Source organism: Falco peregrinus, chromosome 4 (genome assembly GCF_023634155.1).
Source record: "Falco peregrinus isolate bFalPer1 chromosome 4, bFalPer1.pri, whole genome shotgun sequence".
Classification (NCBI taxonomy): domain Eukaryota; kingdom Metazoa; phylum Chordata; class Aves; order Falconiformes; family Falconidae; genus Falco; species Falco peregrinus.
In genome coordinates this window covers 65,474,247-65,488,299 of record NC_073724.1, presented here as the reverse complement: position 1 = coordinate 65,488,299, position 14,053 = coordinate 65,474,247, and the positions used below count along the sequence as shown (strand labels likewise).

The following is a 14,053-nucleotide window of genomic DNA, read 5'->3' as shown; positions in this document are numbered from 1 at the left end:
TTTGATTTCTGCTACTTAATGAACATCTTTCATTCAGAACATGTGGAATAGTTTTCAGTACTTTGTACTGTCTTTTAGTTTTACTTGAGAGACACTGCAGGAGATGGGCAATATCCAGCAATGCTAACATTGCTGCTGACTGCTTTGTGGCTGCACCTATTTCAGCTCTCCTCAGGTGCTTATTCAAACCACCTTTGGTGCTGATACCTGCTTCTACAGCATAGTTTCTGGCTGCTTCCCACACTTCAGCTTCAAACTTGTCCCAGGTAAGAACAAGCACCTGATGTGGTAGACTCTATGATCACATCGCATTAGTGACATTTTAAATTCCTCGGGACTCTTCTTTCCATATCTTAACTACTTTTCACCTATGTTATTTTTAATCTGCTTTCACCAAACTGTTAGGATTTGAAGCAGAAGAGCACTGATCTGCTGGGTTTACCAGCAAGTTCTTCTCAACCCAGTGCAGATTCTCCCTTCTGCACTCTGAATACCAGCATGAAATGCATTCAAATGCATTCCCTGAGCATTATACTGCCCGAGTTTAACAACTATACACACAGGAACACAAACACACACACACACACGTAGAGAGACACTCTTGCTAGGCTTGCTCTTAAAGACTGCACCAAGTTGTTCCTGCCTTCCCCTTCCAAGTGAGCTCTGACTAATTTTCAACACTGGAACTCTAAAGATGATTTGGCAAATGGTTTTTTTGCTCTTAGGCAAATTACTGATTTCATTTGCCTAGCCGTTTCTCAAAGACAACTAGTGTTTTTATGTAACAACCCACTCCCCACATCTACAGATGGAAAAACCAGCATGGACAAGAAAACAATTTTCTATATCCTGCAGTTTACATTCTCTCCCCAACCCCTATCAGATACTGCATTCTTTAGCTAACAATCACACTACAGATTTATGGTGAAATCACTGTTAGGGCAGGTTATGATGGAAACAAATACCTTTATTTGTTTACACACAGAAAGGAGGCAGCAATGTCATTACAGTTCATACAAACCACCGGTGACAGGAAGGCTGGAAAGTTGTGCTTGTTTCAAGATCCCATCACAAAAGGCCCTCCAGAACCTGTGACAAGCTGTGAACACCTAATCCACACAGCTGGCATCTGAGGGTGTTTGCAGAAGAGCACGTAAGAAAGCATGCTTACTTTTGTAATTCATCCTCACGTTTGGCCCTTCTGTGCTTTCAGTCAGCTTAAAACCATTCTTTTGCTCTGCCTGCAATTCTTCCTTAATAACAGTCAAGAAGACTTTTCCATCTTTTTCCCACCAGCTCACTGGCTGCTGCCTTTTGCTCTCAAAGCGCTCACATGCCCTGGGGGCAGCCCTGCTGCGGTGCCGGCCCAGGTGGGGCCAGGTTTGGCCATGGCTGAACCCCCACAGCCCATACCGCACCCCGTGGCAGAGAGCCCTCTGCCAGCGAGCGGGGCGACATCCAGAGCCTCTCAGGGTGCACATTGTGAACCTCACACATTCCCTGTGAGCACAGGGAATGCTAGCGGCCTTTTATCCCATCCCATCCTTGGGAGGGACCAGCGGGTGGGGTGTATTACTGGCCGCCGTACTGGGGCGCCACACAGGCCTGACCACATCACCTCACACGGCAGCAGACACGGGGTACGCAGGGGTGCTGGGCTCACCTGAAGCAGAGCTGGGCCAGGACGCACATAACGGTGTACAGGGCAGGCCAAGGTGTAGGATCCTGCACCTTTACACCTCCTGCCTACGTTACACCATAACGGCCACCTGCCACACGGACCCACCGGGGAAAGCCCGTGACGCGCATCGATCCCGCCCGCCTACCGCGTGCTGAGCGGTCTCTCCCGCGTGGCAGGAACCCACGATCACGGGCTCCCCCCGCCCCCACACACCCCTCAGCAAACCGCGGCCCGGCAGCCCCGACCTGGCCGCGGCACAGCCCCCCCAGCTCTCCCCCGCCCCGTCAGGCCACGCACCAGCTCCCCCCAGCAGGGTTCCGCCAGCTGGGGCTCACCAGCACCCCCCAGCGCGGCGCCCTCGGGGGGAGGAAGGCGCGGCAGGGGCGGAGCGGCCGCACGACGTCACGGAGCGGCAGCGGGAACAGCGGTGCCCGGGGAGGGAGACGCCTTGCAATCTCCCGCGCTTTCCCTCCCCTCCCCTCCCCTCCCCTCCCCCACCGCGCTGTTCCAGCTCGGCGTCCCGGCGCGACCCCGCCCTTCCCACACCGCCCGACGTGCCTCTGACCAATCCCCCCGAGATTGCCAGGGCCGCTTGCCAATGAGAGTGCCATTCGGGGCGTTTCCCCGCCTCTACCTCCCACCTCCGGCCCGGAAGCGCACCAATGAGACGAGAGGAGACGAACCACCATTCAGGGACGGCCGTCCGGCCGCTCTCCGCTCCTCCCCTCGCCCCGAGTCGCCGGGACGTCATAGAGAAAGCAGGCCAATCGGGGGCGAGACCCCGTGCGTCGCGGCCAATGGGAGCGTTCTAGAGCGCGGCTGGCGCGGTCGGCCCTAGGGGGGAGCCGGGAGCGGAGCGCGGCTCCGGCTCGTGCTCCGCCCCCTCCGCTGGCGGCGAGGCCGGCTTTCCCCCTCCCCGCCTCCCTGTCCCCGCCCGGCCGGCCTCGCTCTCTTTCCCTTTCGCAGCAATGGCGGCGACGGCGGAGCAGGAGCAGCAGCAGTTCTACCTTCTCCTGGGCAACCTGCTCAGCCCAGACAATGCGGTCCGCAAGCAGGCCGAGGTAACGGGTCCGCCTCGCCCCGGCCCTGGGCGCCAGACCGGCCTGTCAGACCTCCCAGACCCTGCCGGAGGGGGGCTGCAGGGAGGCGGCGGCGCCGGCCGAGCTCCGCGTGTGAGCAGCGGCACCAGCTGCTGCCGGGGTGGCCCGGGCCTTCCCCCACGCCGCCGTCGGCGCCGGCCTCCGCGGGGGAGCCGGGCGGTTGCGGCCGATCGCCTCGGCGGGGCGCGGGGGCCGCTCTGGCCGTTGGCGGGGGCGCGGGCTCCGGCGGGTGAGGGCGTGGGGGGATCTCGGCCGCGCCAGCCCCCGCTCCGGCGGCCCTGCACGCCGGGCACCGCTCCCCCGCCCGGCCCCTTTGGAGCTCCCTGGGGGCCGTTGCTCCCCGTTGCCCATGGCGAGACGGGGCCTGGGCCGGCTCCTCCCGGGCTGGCCGGCGTGACGGAGCGCGGTCCGGGGAGGGGAGGCCGAGCCGGCGGCGGGGCCGGTGCTCGCTGGCTGGGGAGGGGGGGAGGGGGGGGCGCCCCCAAACGAGGTCAGGGCGGGTGCCTGCCCGCCGTGGGCGCGGAGCTCGCCGGGACGGGACTGAAGGGCTCCGCCGAGTCCCGGGGGCGGCCGCACTTGTAGCCGCATTGCCGCGCTCCCGGGGCGGCCCTCGCCGGGGTCGCTGGGGCGGGAGCGGCGCCGCGGCTGCCCCCCGGCCCGCCCGGGTCCTGTGCTGCTGCCCCACAATAGTTTAGTTTTTAACTCCGGAGTGGGCCGTGCGTTCAAGTGTTCCGTCAGCTAAGAAATATTTCACTAAAAGAAGCGTTTTCCAATATGCTGAGTTTCTCCGTTATCAGCAAAAACTTTTCAGATGTGTTATTTCAGCTACAATTCTTTGTGATGGTTAAGCCACGTTAATTCTTTCTCTCTGTCATGCTTAAGACTCCATTGTCAAGCCTGGTGGGGAATCTCTCCCATTGAATTAAATACTCGCGTCTAGGTTTAGCGTGAATTCCCACTGGATGGCTGCATCGGGTCTTTTATCGCTCTCATCACTTCAGCGGTCAGCAGAGTTCAGCGCATTGTTTGGCAAAGAATAAAAAGTATTATTGTTCCCGCTGCTGCGCTGAAAACACCCCAAATATAATTTGGGAACGGGAAGGAGGGGGAGACGGATGTTTTCAGAAAGCTAGCGCAGCTCACTATTGATTACTGCACACACTTTCTAGTGAAGTAGCAAGAATTATTCCCACATGCCTGAACATAGAACTGGAATGGAGGCTGTTCCCTGGGAGCTGAATTTCTTTCACTTTTCAACTGCCTGCATGTAACATAAGAACATTTCTCACACCTTCTTGAATTTTATTAAAACTGTAACAAAGCAAATCTATTGGACGGCTGTCTCATAATGCCTGTGAAATAAAGCATAGATTAGCAAACTTTTCAAAGTCTATCAGTTTTGTATACAAATAAAAGCAAGTAGTATAACTTTGACATATTTAACTGCATTTAATCTGGCATTGGTTTCTGCATATTTCCAAGAATATGCAAGTATTTTTATGGATTAGGATCATTCAGAGCGGACGGGTCCTCAGGAGGTCTGTAGTGCAATCTCCTGCTCAAAGCAGTGTCAGCTATCAGGTCAGACCAGGTCACTAGGGGGCTTTGTCCTGTTGAGTCTTGAAAACCTCCAATAATGGAGGCTATACAAGCTCTGAGCAACCCGTTCCTGCTTGGCTGTCCTCATTAAAGCAAAAAGTCTGAACTTCCTTTTTTTTAATTTATGCCTATTGTCTCTCATTCTTCCACCATGCACAGATGTGAAGCACCCAGCTCAGTTGTCTTCATGGTGGGTTAATGAACTTGTACCTGGAAACACAAATCTGTGTCTCTACAGTGTAGCTAGATTGAATACAAAGTTGTCCATTTCTTGAAGTAATATTTATTTGGCTGAAACTATTGCATAGCATTTAGAATATCAGCTTGCTAAAATCATACAAGACTCAAACGATACTAAACGTCTGCACAGTCCAATCAGCTTTTTAAAGTGTACTTGCTGTTGGAAGGCAATATTGAATACTACAGGGATTCACATAATTGCAGGTGAATTGCATATGAGGTTTTCATTTGTGTCCAATGAAAACCAGTGAGAATGAGAAATGGATAGACAGGGAACCAAAGGAGAACAGACTTGGGTTATTTCTTACATGTCTGGTCTTCAAAATCAGGGTGACTGGTGGTGTTACATTGAAGACTAGACTAGAGTATGTGGATAGAGTCATACCCTGTTTGGATGGGGGTGTAGTGAAAGCTATAAAAAAAAAAAGGGAGAGAAGGAAAGTCTAATCGCCTAAACCCTGTTTTTATTTAAGTGTTTATGTATATAGATCTATGTATGTGCTAGCACACTAATAACTTATTCCAACCAGTTTGCTGAAGCCTGGTTCATTCATTTATCTCTCATTAAAAATTACTGAGATGCTGTCTGTTGGCTGGAAAAGCCTGTCTTTTATTTGTGTATCTGTCTTCTGATAGAGACAATTGTATTTACTTCATCTTGGTGATTTTATGCTCTTCTTTAAATTATATTTCTCAGGTTTGGAAAAACACGAGTACTAAGTGTAGATAATAGATATTTGCATGTATTCTGAAAGTTGGTTCTGCTATGTGAGAAATTTGTACCCCTGGATAAAGTAGCTGGGGAACTAACCATGAGCTAAAAGTGAAGGTGTAGCAGGATCCAGGTACATAGTTAGGGCATGGCCAAGGCTGGTAAGATAGGTGGAGCCAGCAAAGTAGTCCTCCACCAGCACAGAAGGAAGGTTTTGGCCATAGGTTCCTTTTTGCCAGCCTTACCCTGGTGCTCCTTGGCATCCTCTGAATCCAGTTTACTGAATCGGCAGAATTATGCTAGTGAACAGCTGGATAGGTTGCTGCCCTTTCTAGTGAATTTAAACAACTCAAAGTAGAATTTTATTATGATCAGAATTGGCATGAGGGAAGCCAGCTTTTAGAGTGCTTCAGCTGTCCATGAAAGCATAAGTTCAGGTCTGTGCTGGGCCTGTGTTTAGGGAACCTTCTTGTTTCTGTATTTGTAGGTAATAGTGCAATATAAATACATACATTCTTGCAAACGGTTAATCTGAGAAGACTTTTCTATTCTGACCCTAAACCTCATTTAATTTTAAACTCCACGAAATAATTAGATTAAACGCAGGGATTTGGGGGGGTTTCAGTGTCTTACTGATTGTGAGCGTGTACTAGCAACTAGAGAGAATATGAAGTATGAATTGACTTGAATGAGGCCTACTAGGAAAAAGGTACAGAAAGTGGAGGAAGATGATGTCTGATAATAAATGTGTGATGGGGAGACTATTGAAAATAGCAGCTATACTGTCAAGTTGTGTAAATTTGCTAGAGAATTAGGAAGAACGGCTGCAGTGGTAAGAATAGGAAGTAGGCAGGCAGAGAACTGATTGAAATGAACCTGGTCTTTGTGTGGTAGGCTTGTTCCTTGAGTTCAGAATGGGATAGTGGGTATTTGGAAAGGGTGGAGTAATTTATCTTCAAGTTTGTGTCTGCAAAAAATAGCTCTTTCCAAGCTGGTAAGTATAGAACTATTTCTGAATGTTCTAAGTGGTTGCTCGTCAGCATGTAATTCCCCTGCTCTTACTTGCGTAGGTTTTGTATATTAGAGACAAGCATTTATAGTTTTAAAATTATCACATATACCATTTTTTGGACAGCAAAAGTTACTTTGCTGTGTGCTTACTCTAGCTTCTAAATAACAATCTAATAAAGAGCTGTAGTGAATGAACTATATGCCAGAAGTGGGCAAGACAATGTAACTGAACTTCTCATTAAACTTCCCATTTTATTAAGAGGGTTTCTCTAAGAGGGAGACGAAATAGTCTCTTTGTCTGAAACTCAGCCAGGAGTTTAGAAATTAAAAGTTCTTATTCAAAATGTGTAGTTGAGATGTTTGACTGCCACACAGCATTGTAAAGGCCATAAAAACGTTCAAAAAGAACTGAACAAATTTTTTGACTGTACGTTTGTCAGTGGTTATTAACCTGTTGGTCATAGTTCAGTCTCAGGCTTCCAAAGTCCTTAATCCTTTGATGTGATAGAAGCTGCGATGGATTACCAGGAGGATATACGTTCCATATATGTTTTATTTCCAGGAGGATACTTGTTCCGTTTATGTTGTATTTCATAACTTATCTCGTAAGTGGCCAGTAATGCTTATGTAGATCATTCCAATATGGCAAGTCTTACTGGATAACTAAGATTTTATTCATTATTTTAAAATAGGTCAGAAAATTTTATTTTGATAGGTTTAATTTTTTGCTATGTTATTTTCTATTAACTGGATGGATACTGAAATTGTTTAAAAAGAAAGTTGATTCATATTAATGCTTAACACATGCTTTATATCAATTGTTTACAATAAACTGTTTCCCTTTTTATGCAGGAGACATATGAAAATATTCCAGGTCAATCCAAGATCACGTTCCTCCTACAAGCAATCAGGAATACTGCTGCTGCTGAGGAGGTATGTCTCAGTAACCTTTGAATTCTGCAGATTTTCAAGGGAGCTTGGAGAAGCGGGTAAGAAATCAGTGCTGGTCATTTTGGGATAAATGAACAAGGCCAGGCATTAACTGAATCATCTTAATTTAGTGCACATTTGTAGAGGGACCACTCATTTAGTTTGTTGCATGTCAAGTTAGCTAGCTGAGACCTTTTGATGTAGGATACTTAGTTTTAAAAGTAGTCTTTCGTAAGTGACTGCTTAGATCTCCATTGTTTTCTGGCTGGGTGTATTGTTTTATGAACAGATTCTTTCCTTAAAATGTGTAACTAATATACGACTGTTACTGTGATGTTCCTTCAAGTTACAGTTGAAAAATGCTTTCCATTTTGGGGTCCTGTGCCTAAGTGTGTTAAACTTGTGTATCATCTGAAACTTCGTGTGCTTCTCAAATGGGAACTGGGGAGAGAAAAGGTAGCAGTTGTTTTGCATGTTTTATTCAGGTGGCTTTTGTATTTTATCCTATTTGGTGAGGATATGCTCATTAAGTCATCTAGCAGTGTTACGGAGTGAATGGAGAGCAGTCTAAGCACTATATAATTTTTTTACTGTGGGCCTACAGTAAGTGTGCCTTTTAGTTATTCCTTAATTTTGCAAAGGCTCACACACTTTAGCAATCAGGTATAGTACTTATTGGTGAGAATGTTAATTCACTTGGATATGCAGAGTGAAGAACAACCAGACTTTCAAAATATTACAAACTTCGCAGTCACTTAAAAGTAAAATCATTTGACTTCCCCCTGCTCCTATCTAGCATTTTACTGAACAACGGAAGGGTGTACCATGTAGAGTTTCTGAACAATATTATAAGGAGAGCATAAGTGTGCTGTTTCTAGATTATTATCTCTTCTGGTAGATTGTATTCCAATTTAGAGGTAGATGCTGTTTGAAGTTTTTAGTGCTCGGTAAGTATTAGCTTACTAATATTGATGCCTATCTACTTACAAAGCAGTGTTCTTCTGACAGAACCTTTCAATATTATACTAGCAACTGGTTGCATAAGAGCTATGTAGCTTTCCCTCCTGCCTCTCTGAGTTGTTTCAAATGATAGAAGGCTGTAGAGTAGTCTCTCTTGTATTTAAATTTGCCATGAGAAATAAGTTCTACTGCTGCTGCTTCTTCACCAGAATAATATCATATATAATAATCGGATAATACTATACCCTAGAAGTCATAGCTGTATTGCACATGCTTCTGTTTTGAATACATTTGATAAGTCTGAGTTGACAACTACAAAGTCATGCTTATGTAAGTAAATACTTGCTCCATGTATTTTAACTGATTTTATTCTCTTTATGTCAACTAAGGAAATAACCCAGTCTAAAACTTGTTCAGAGTCTTGCCAATGACTTGGCTTCCAACTTACTCAAATGCAAAGAAACTTTTCACCTGTAGAAGTTACTCTTACCGAAGACGTAAGAGGTTAATATTTGTAGAATAACTTGATATTTAACTCCACCAATGGATAAATCAGTGAAAGCTCATAACTTAAGTAGATATTAGGTGATGGACTCAAAACGTCCTGATAATAAAACCTGCAAACAACCTTTCTTCCCTATTGGATTTCCAAATACAAAGTATCCTAATTAAAGCCTAAGTGAAGTCATCCCCGTGCTTGATCTAAACATTGCATATAAACATACAGGGAAGCATTCTGTGCGTGTTCAGTATGGTGCTGGTATCAATAGATGAGCATATGTTTCATGTAGATCCAAACACTGGGCAGAATAGTGCATGTGTCACCAGTGAATAGGGCTTTAGGCCTGGTATATGTCCTCTGAGCACACTGAATGTACCGGCACCACTGAGCATGGGCTACTGGAAGAAGCTTTAGAACTGTAAAGGTCCCTCGCCCAGGCTATGGGAAAGCTGTGTTCAGATCCCTGTTCATCCTGAAGCCTCTTTATTGCTTTACCCCCATCCCAGGAAAACTAGGCCGAAGAAAATACTCCATCCTGGTTGCAGGAGCTTGGCAGGGGTGTTGTAGAGGTCACAAGATTTGTAGGACTATTTGGACAACAGCTGGGGGAATCCTGACTCTGTAAGCTAGTAGTTTTGACATTTAAATGGAGAAACAGAGATTCAGATCCCAGGACCCCTTACATTTGATGTGGAAAAAATAATTAAGCTTGATCAGGAGTAACTCTTTTAAAAACTAACTGTAAAAAAGGTTTTCTTCTAACCAAATGCCTAAACTGTGAAAATAAGCACCTTTTCCCTCTGTTCTCATTTCATAGTTTCCTGATAGCAGAGTAACGCTGTTCACAGAAGTGAAGCGTTGGACTTAGCAGTTAGAACACTTCTGCCGCAGATGATATGCGAGTTTGTACACCTCAGGCTGAGGAAGGACTTGAACCCAGGTCTCCAACTTCCCAAATGTGTAGTCTCACTGTTACAAAGTTAGGACTGTACTTTTTCCTACGCAACTGCATTTTAAAGGCTTGAACAGAAAGGTGGTATATATTCATGGTTTATTTCATGGTTTTTACTCTTAGGATGTCTCTCACATGTTAGAGGCTGTTCCTTTGCCGTTTCGATTTACCACCTAAATCTCAGAGAGGAACAGTTGTTCTGCATTTTCTCCTGCATTTTTATTCTTCCTGGTTAACTCCAGATTGGCAGTTTGCGGTTGTGTCCTAATTTACAGTTGACTAATTTCGAGCCCTGTGAAATACAGTAACACATGCTGTATAAAACTGTGTTTCTGCATTACTCAGAGCCGCCTTACAGGGCTCTGACCTTTCCTTCCCCTTCTCCATATTGCCACATGAAAAGATTGCATTTCTTAGTCTGAAAACCACTGCATGGGCAGCCTCCTCTTCAGCATTTGGAGGGGAAGGAAGGATGGACTTCTGATGCGCCACAATTCTGCCTTTGAGTTGTATGTGGATCTCAGGCACTGCATGCTTTGAATCCCACATGGGGCTGGATCCCAGAATAAGGTTGTGCAAGTCCATCTTTGGACCATGTCCCAAATATCGATTGCTTCCATCCATGCATGTTTTCCTCCTTGAGGACTTAAAAGGAGCATTAAAGAAAATTAAAAATCACTGTGACTGTGCTACACAAGATGGTTGGTCATTTTCTTACAAAATGTGTAGGGGTTACCTGGACACTTTGAATGCTAGTGGAGAGCATGGTATCCCAGATTTCTGTTCATAACTTTTCTGCTGCCCTGCTGAGCAAGTTGGTTTTCTTCTTGTGCCTTGATTCGATCATCCATAAAATCCTAGAACATCTTTAAAGCACTGTAAATGCTATTAATTAGAAGTGGTATGTTGAAATTTGAGTAGTATGACGACCTTTTATGTTAATACATTTGACATTCCAGTTGTATGTGAGCACCCCAGCAATTTAGGCATGCAGAAGAATCTAATGCTAGGAGAGAATTCTGCTTTTTTTATGCTTCATTAGTAGATGGAAGTTCTTTGGGGACGTATACTTTATGTTATTCCTGTTCTCAATAAAGTCTATAGCTGCTAAGTTACAGGATTTTAAAATGCTTGTTTGGGTACTTGTCATGCTTAAATATAGAAGAGCCTTTGGTGTGTGTGAGAAATACATTCTTCCTTAACCCCAGAGCAGCCATGTTCATCAAAATTAAATTGACAATGGTAATTTTTATATATAGGTGGATACCTGCTGAGGAAAACATGCCATTTATTATTAGGAATCAGTTGCTTCTTTGTTACTTCTTCAAACATTTGAATTTGCTTTTGGGAATTTGAGAATTTTTTTCTAAGCTAGTAACAATAACCAGGAGCTAATTCATGTAGTGTTGATCTTGTGTCTTTCTGTATGCCTTGTTATTTGTGTTTTTGCTTTGCAATCAGGCTGTGTTTGGCAGTCTTCTAATATTTTAAATAAAATTCTTCAGAGGTGGAAATTCTTACCTTTGAGACTACAAGCGTTATGAAAACAAGCTCTATTCCCTATCTGGCCGTGTATTATTACTTCAGGAAAGGAATGAATTTAACGTGAGTTCAGTCATTATCGGATGTCGAAGAATATGTGCAGGAACATGATGCCCTGAGTAAGGGAGAGTGCGTGTCTTGTTTAGTCCCAGAAAACTTGCTCCCCAGTCAAGGCTTCTATGTAAGTTCACCATACTAATGAGGAGAAATTTAATCTTTCACAATATTGGTGCCTCTAGGGATGAGAAAAGGAAAGATACCATTGTATTGTGGTACCAGTAAAGTTTTTCAACACATTGTGGAATTCCCAGAGGCAGTGCAGAAAGAATCTTTCTCCTTCCTAACTCATGTGCCCCATGTGATGACCTATTGCTCGAGAACCTTGGCTTATGATGGGAACTGTGGCACTGGTGGGCACTGTGACCCTCTTTGTTCACCGGCTGTCATCCTTAGATCTACTGGGGAAGACCTACTAATCCTACATATGTGGTGGCTTTGGTCCATGCTGAAGCTGTTGAGGAGGAGATAAGGAATGATCTAGAGTAGGGTTCATTTCTAGTCCTTCCCTTCTGCTAGTGTAGAGACACAGTGTACACACTACTCCTTAGCTGTATAGAAAAGAGCTGGGTAGATTGGAAAAGGGCACAGTGAGCCTGGGGACTGCAGGACATAACAATAGTATCTTGGGTAATGTGCTAGCAATACCTGATTTTTCCAGGGTACGTTAAAAGTTGAGACTTTGCAGCAGTTTGTGTTTCTCATCTATAGGTTATGCTCTAGCAATATGGTTAAGATCTTTTAGAAATTGGACTTTGTTAGTTCTGCTGTTCGTTGAACATTTTTGAATTCCAAAGGCTGTTATAAATTACAAGTACACATATAAAAACCAAGTACACATTAAATAAGAACACCTTAGGAAAAAAAATTGACTGTGTGTTGCATTAGATTATTTTTTTGTGAGAAATTAACGTGTAAGGTTTTGTTACACATCAGAAGTTTGAGGGTGTTTTTTAATTACTGTTTGTCCTTCTAGAAACACTGCTTAGTGAACATCCTAGTTATTAGATCATTCACAGTGCTTCAGGTGTCTTTTTGCCTTTACTGCATGTGTTGCTCTATTCATTTTGAATTACTCAGCCGTGTTTTTTGCTTCTAGTTCTTGTATAATTGTAATTAAATACAGGTACATAAATGGTATGCAAGCAGGAAGCATAGACAGTAGAAGTATGTCATATTGAGGTTCTTATGCTCAAATTCAGGTTTAAAGAAAAACATTTCATGATATGCCTGCAACAGGCTGAAAGCTTTGGGGCTTTTTTTATTGTTGTTGTTCAGAGTAGAGTTTTATTTGCCACTCGGGGTTCCTCAGTCTTTAGATCTTTAGTGTGAAGTTTGATTGTTTGAGAAAGTGAAGGTTTGCAGGTTAGTCATCTGACAGAGTTGTCCCATTAAGTCACTTGTTAATCCAAAAAAACCTGTCTGGATTGTATTTATCTCAATGGGCCATTTAAAATAGGAAGAAGACATGCTTTAAACATCTTCCAGTAACGCAGCTAAGTCCTTAACTTGCCACAAAACATGTCTAAGGTTCAGCTCTAGAAAATAAATGAATACCTCTGTGGATTTCGTGATTATTTCTTTGAGGAGCTGTAACTGTCAGAAACAGGGTTGTAAGCTGATGTTTCTTTACCATGTTTCTACTTCCTATCATAATTGTCGTCTGTTGCTTGAGAGGTATTGCATTCGCCAAACAAGTCTACACAGTGAAAACTGATCATTTGGAAGCATGATGTCAGTCATCTTTCCTCATAACAGCACGATTACCATATCAAAACTCTTTAACCTACATACTTTCTTATTCAATAGGCTAGACAGATGGCAGCTGTCCTTCTACGACGTCTTTTGTCTTCTGCTTTTGAAGAAGTTTATCCAGCTCTTCCACCTGGTGATCAAAACTCTATCAAAAGTGGATTGCTGTTGATTATTCAGTTGGAAACACAGTCCAGTATGAGGAAAAAAATCTGTGACATAGTTGCTGAATTGGCCAGGAACTTAATAGGTATTTTATATAAGCTGGTATTGTGGTAAGATGTTTATGTATTCATAGTAGTTTTGTTTCTTGTTCTCTAGTCTCATGTAGATGCTTGCAAATCATGTACTAAGTGATTTCATGGTTTAAAATAAAACCTAATATTTGTTTACATTATCCTTGATCAGATAAAAATAAGACTCTTTAACTTTGCTTTTGAAATTGCTTGGTTTAGGTGAGATTGTATTAAGATTTAGCAATCCAGTTTTGTTTAAATTCTCGTGAATATTGTGCCAAACATCTGCATCAATTTATTTTTTGAGTGCTGTTACGTGACAGTAAAAAGAGATCATCTTCTATTCCTGAGTGCCTTTTAGATTTAACATTTCAGCTGTATTTTACACTGCAACTTGGACACATCTTCAGATTTTTTTTTAAGTTGATTTTAGTAACAATGACTGGTTGCCCTGTGCAGTTGAGATCTAACCACTCTTAAGTTTGCTTATTCTAGAACTTTGTTTTGTTTGATCTAGATGAAGATGGCAACAACCAGTGGCCAGAAGTTCTGAAATTCTTATTTGACTCTGTTAGCTCTCAGAATGTGGGACTGCGTGAGGCTGCTCTACATATTTTCTGGTAAGCTTTCAGACTGCTACTTTTTTGCAGGTTAGCTAAGTCGTGTCTGTAAAAATGTTAGAAAAAACCTGTCACAACTTTATAAATTAACAAGCAATCATATATATTTCATTTATTCTTTTGTATTGTGGTTTACTTAACTCTTAACATGTACAGTTA

General features: G+C 43.9%; 1 protein-coding gene across 1 annotated transcript in view; it reads left to right on the top strand.

Moving 5' to 3' along the window:
• The first annotated feature begins 2,576 nt into the window (after positions 1-2,576).
• IPO5 (importin 5) overlaps positions 2,577-14,053 on the top strand; it is a 44,962-nt gene continuing 33,485 nt past the window's right edge. Inside the window, exons 1-4 of the mRNA XM_055801959.1 lie at positions 2,577-2,742; positions 7,196-7,276; positions 13,096-13,288; positions 13,792-13,894. Coding sequence (XP_055657934.1) covers positions 2,650-2,742; positions 7,196-7,276; positions 13,096-13,288; positions 13,792-13,894 — 470 coding nt within the window. The 5' untranslated portion in view covers positions 2,577-2,649. The remainder of the gene's footprint in view (positions 2,743-7,195; positions 7,277-13,095; positions 13,289-13,791; positions 13,895-14,053) is intronic.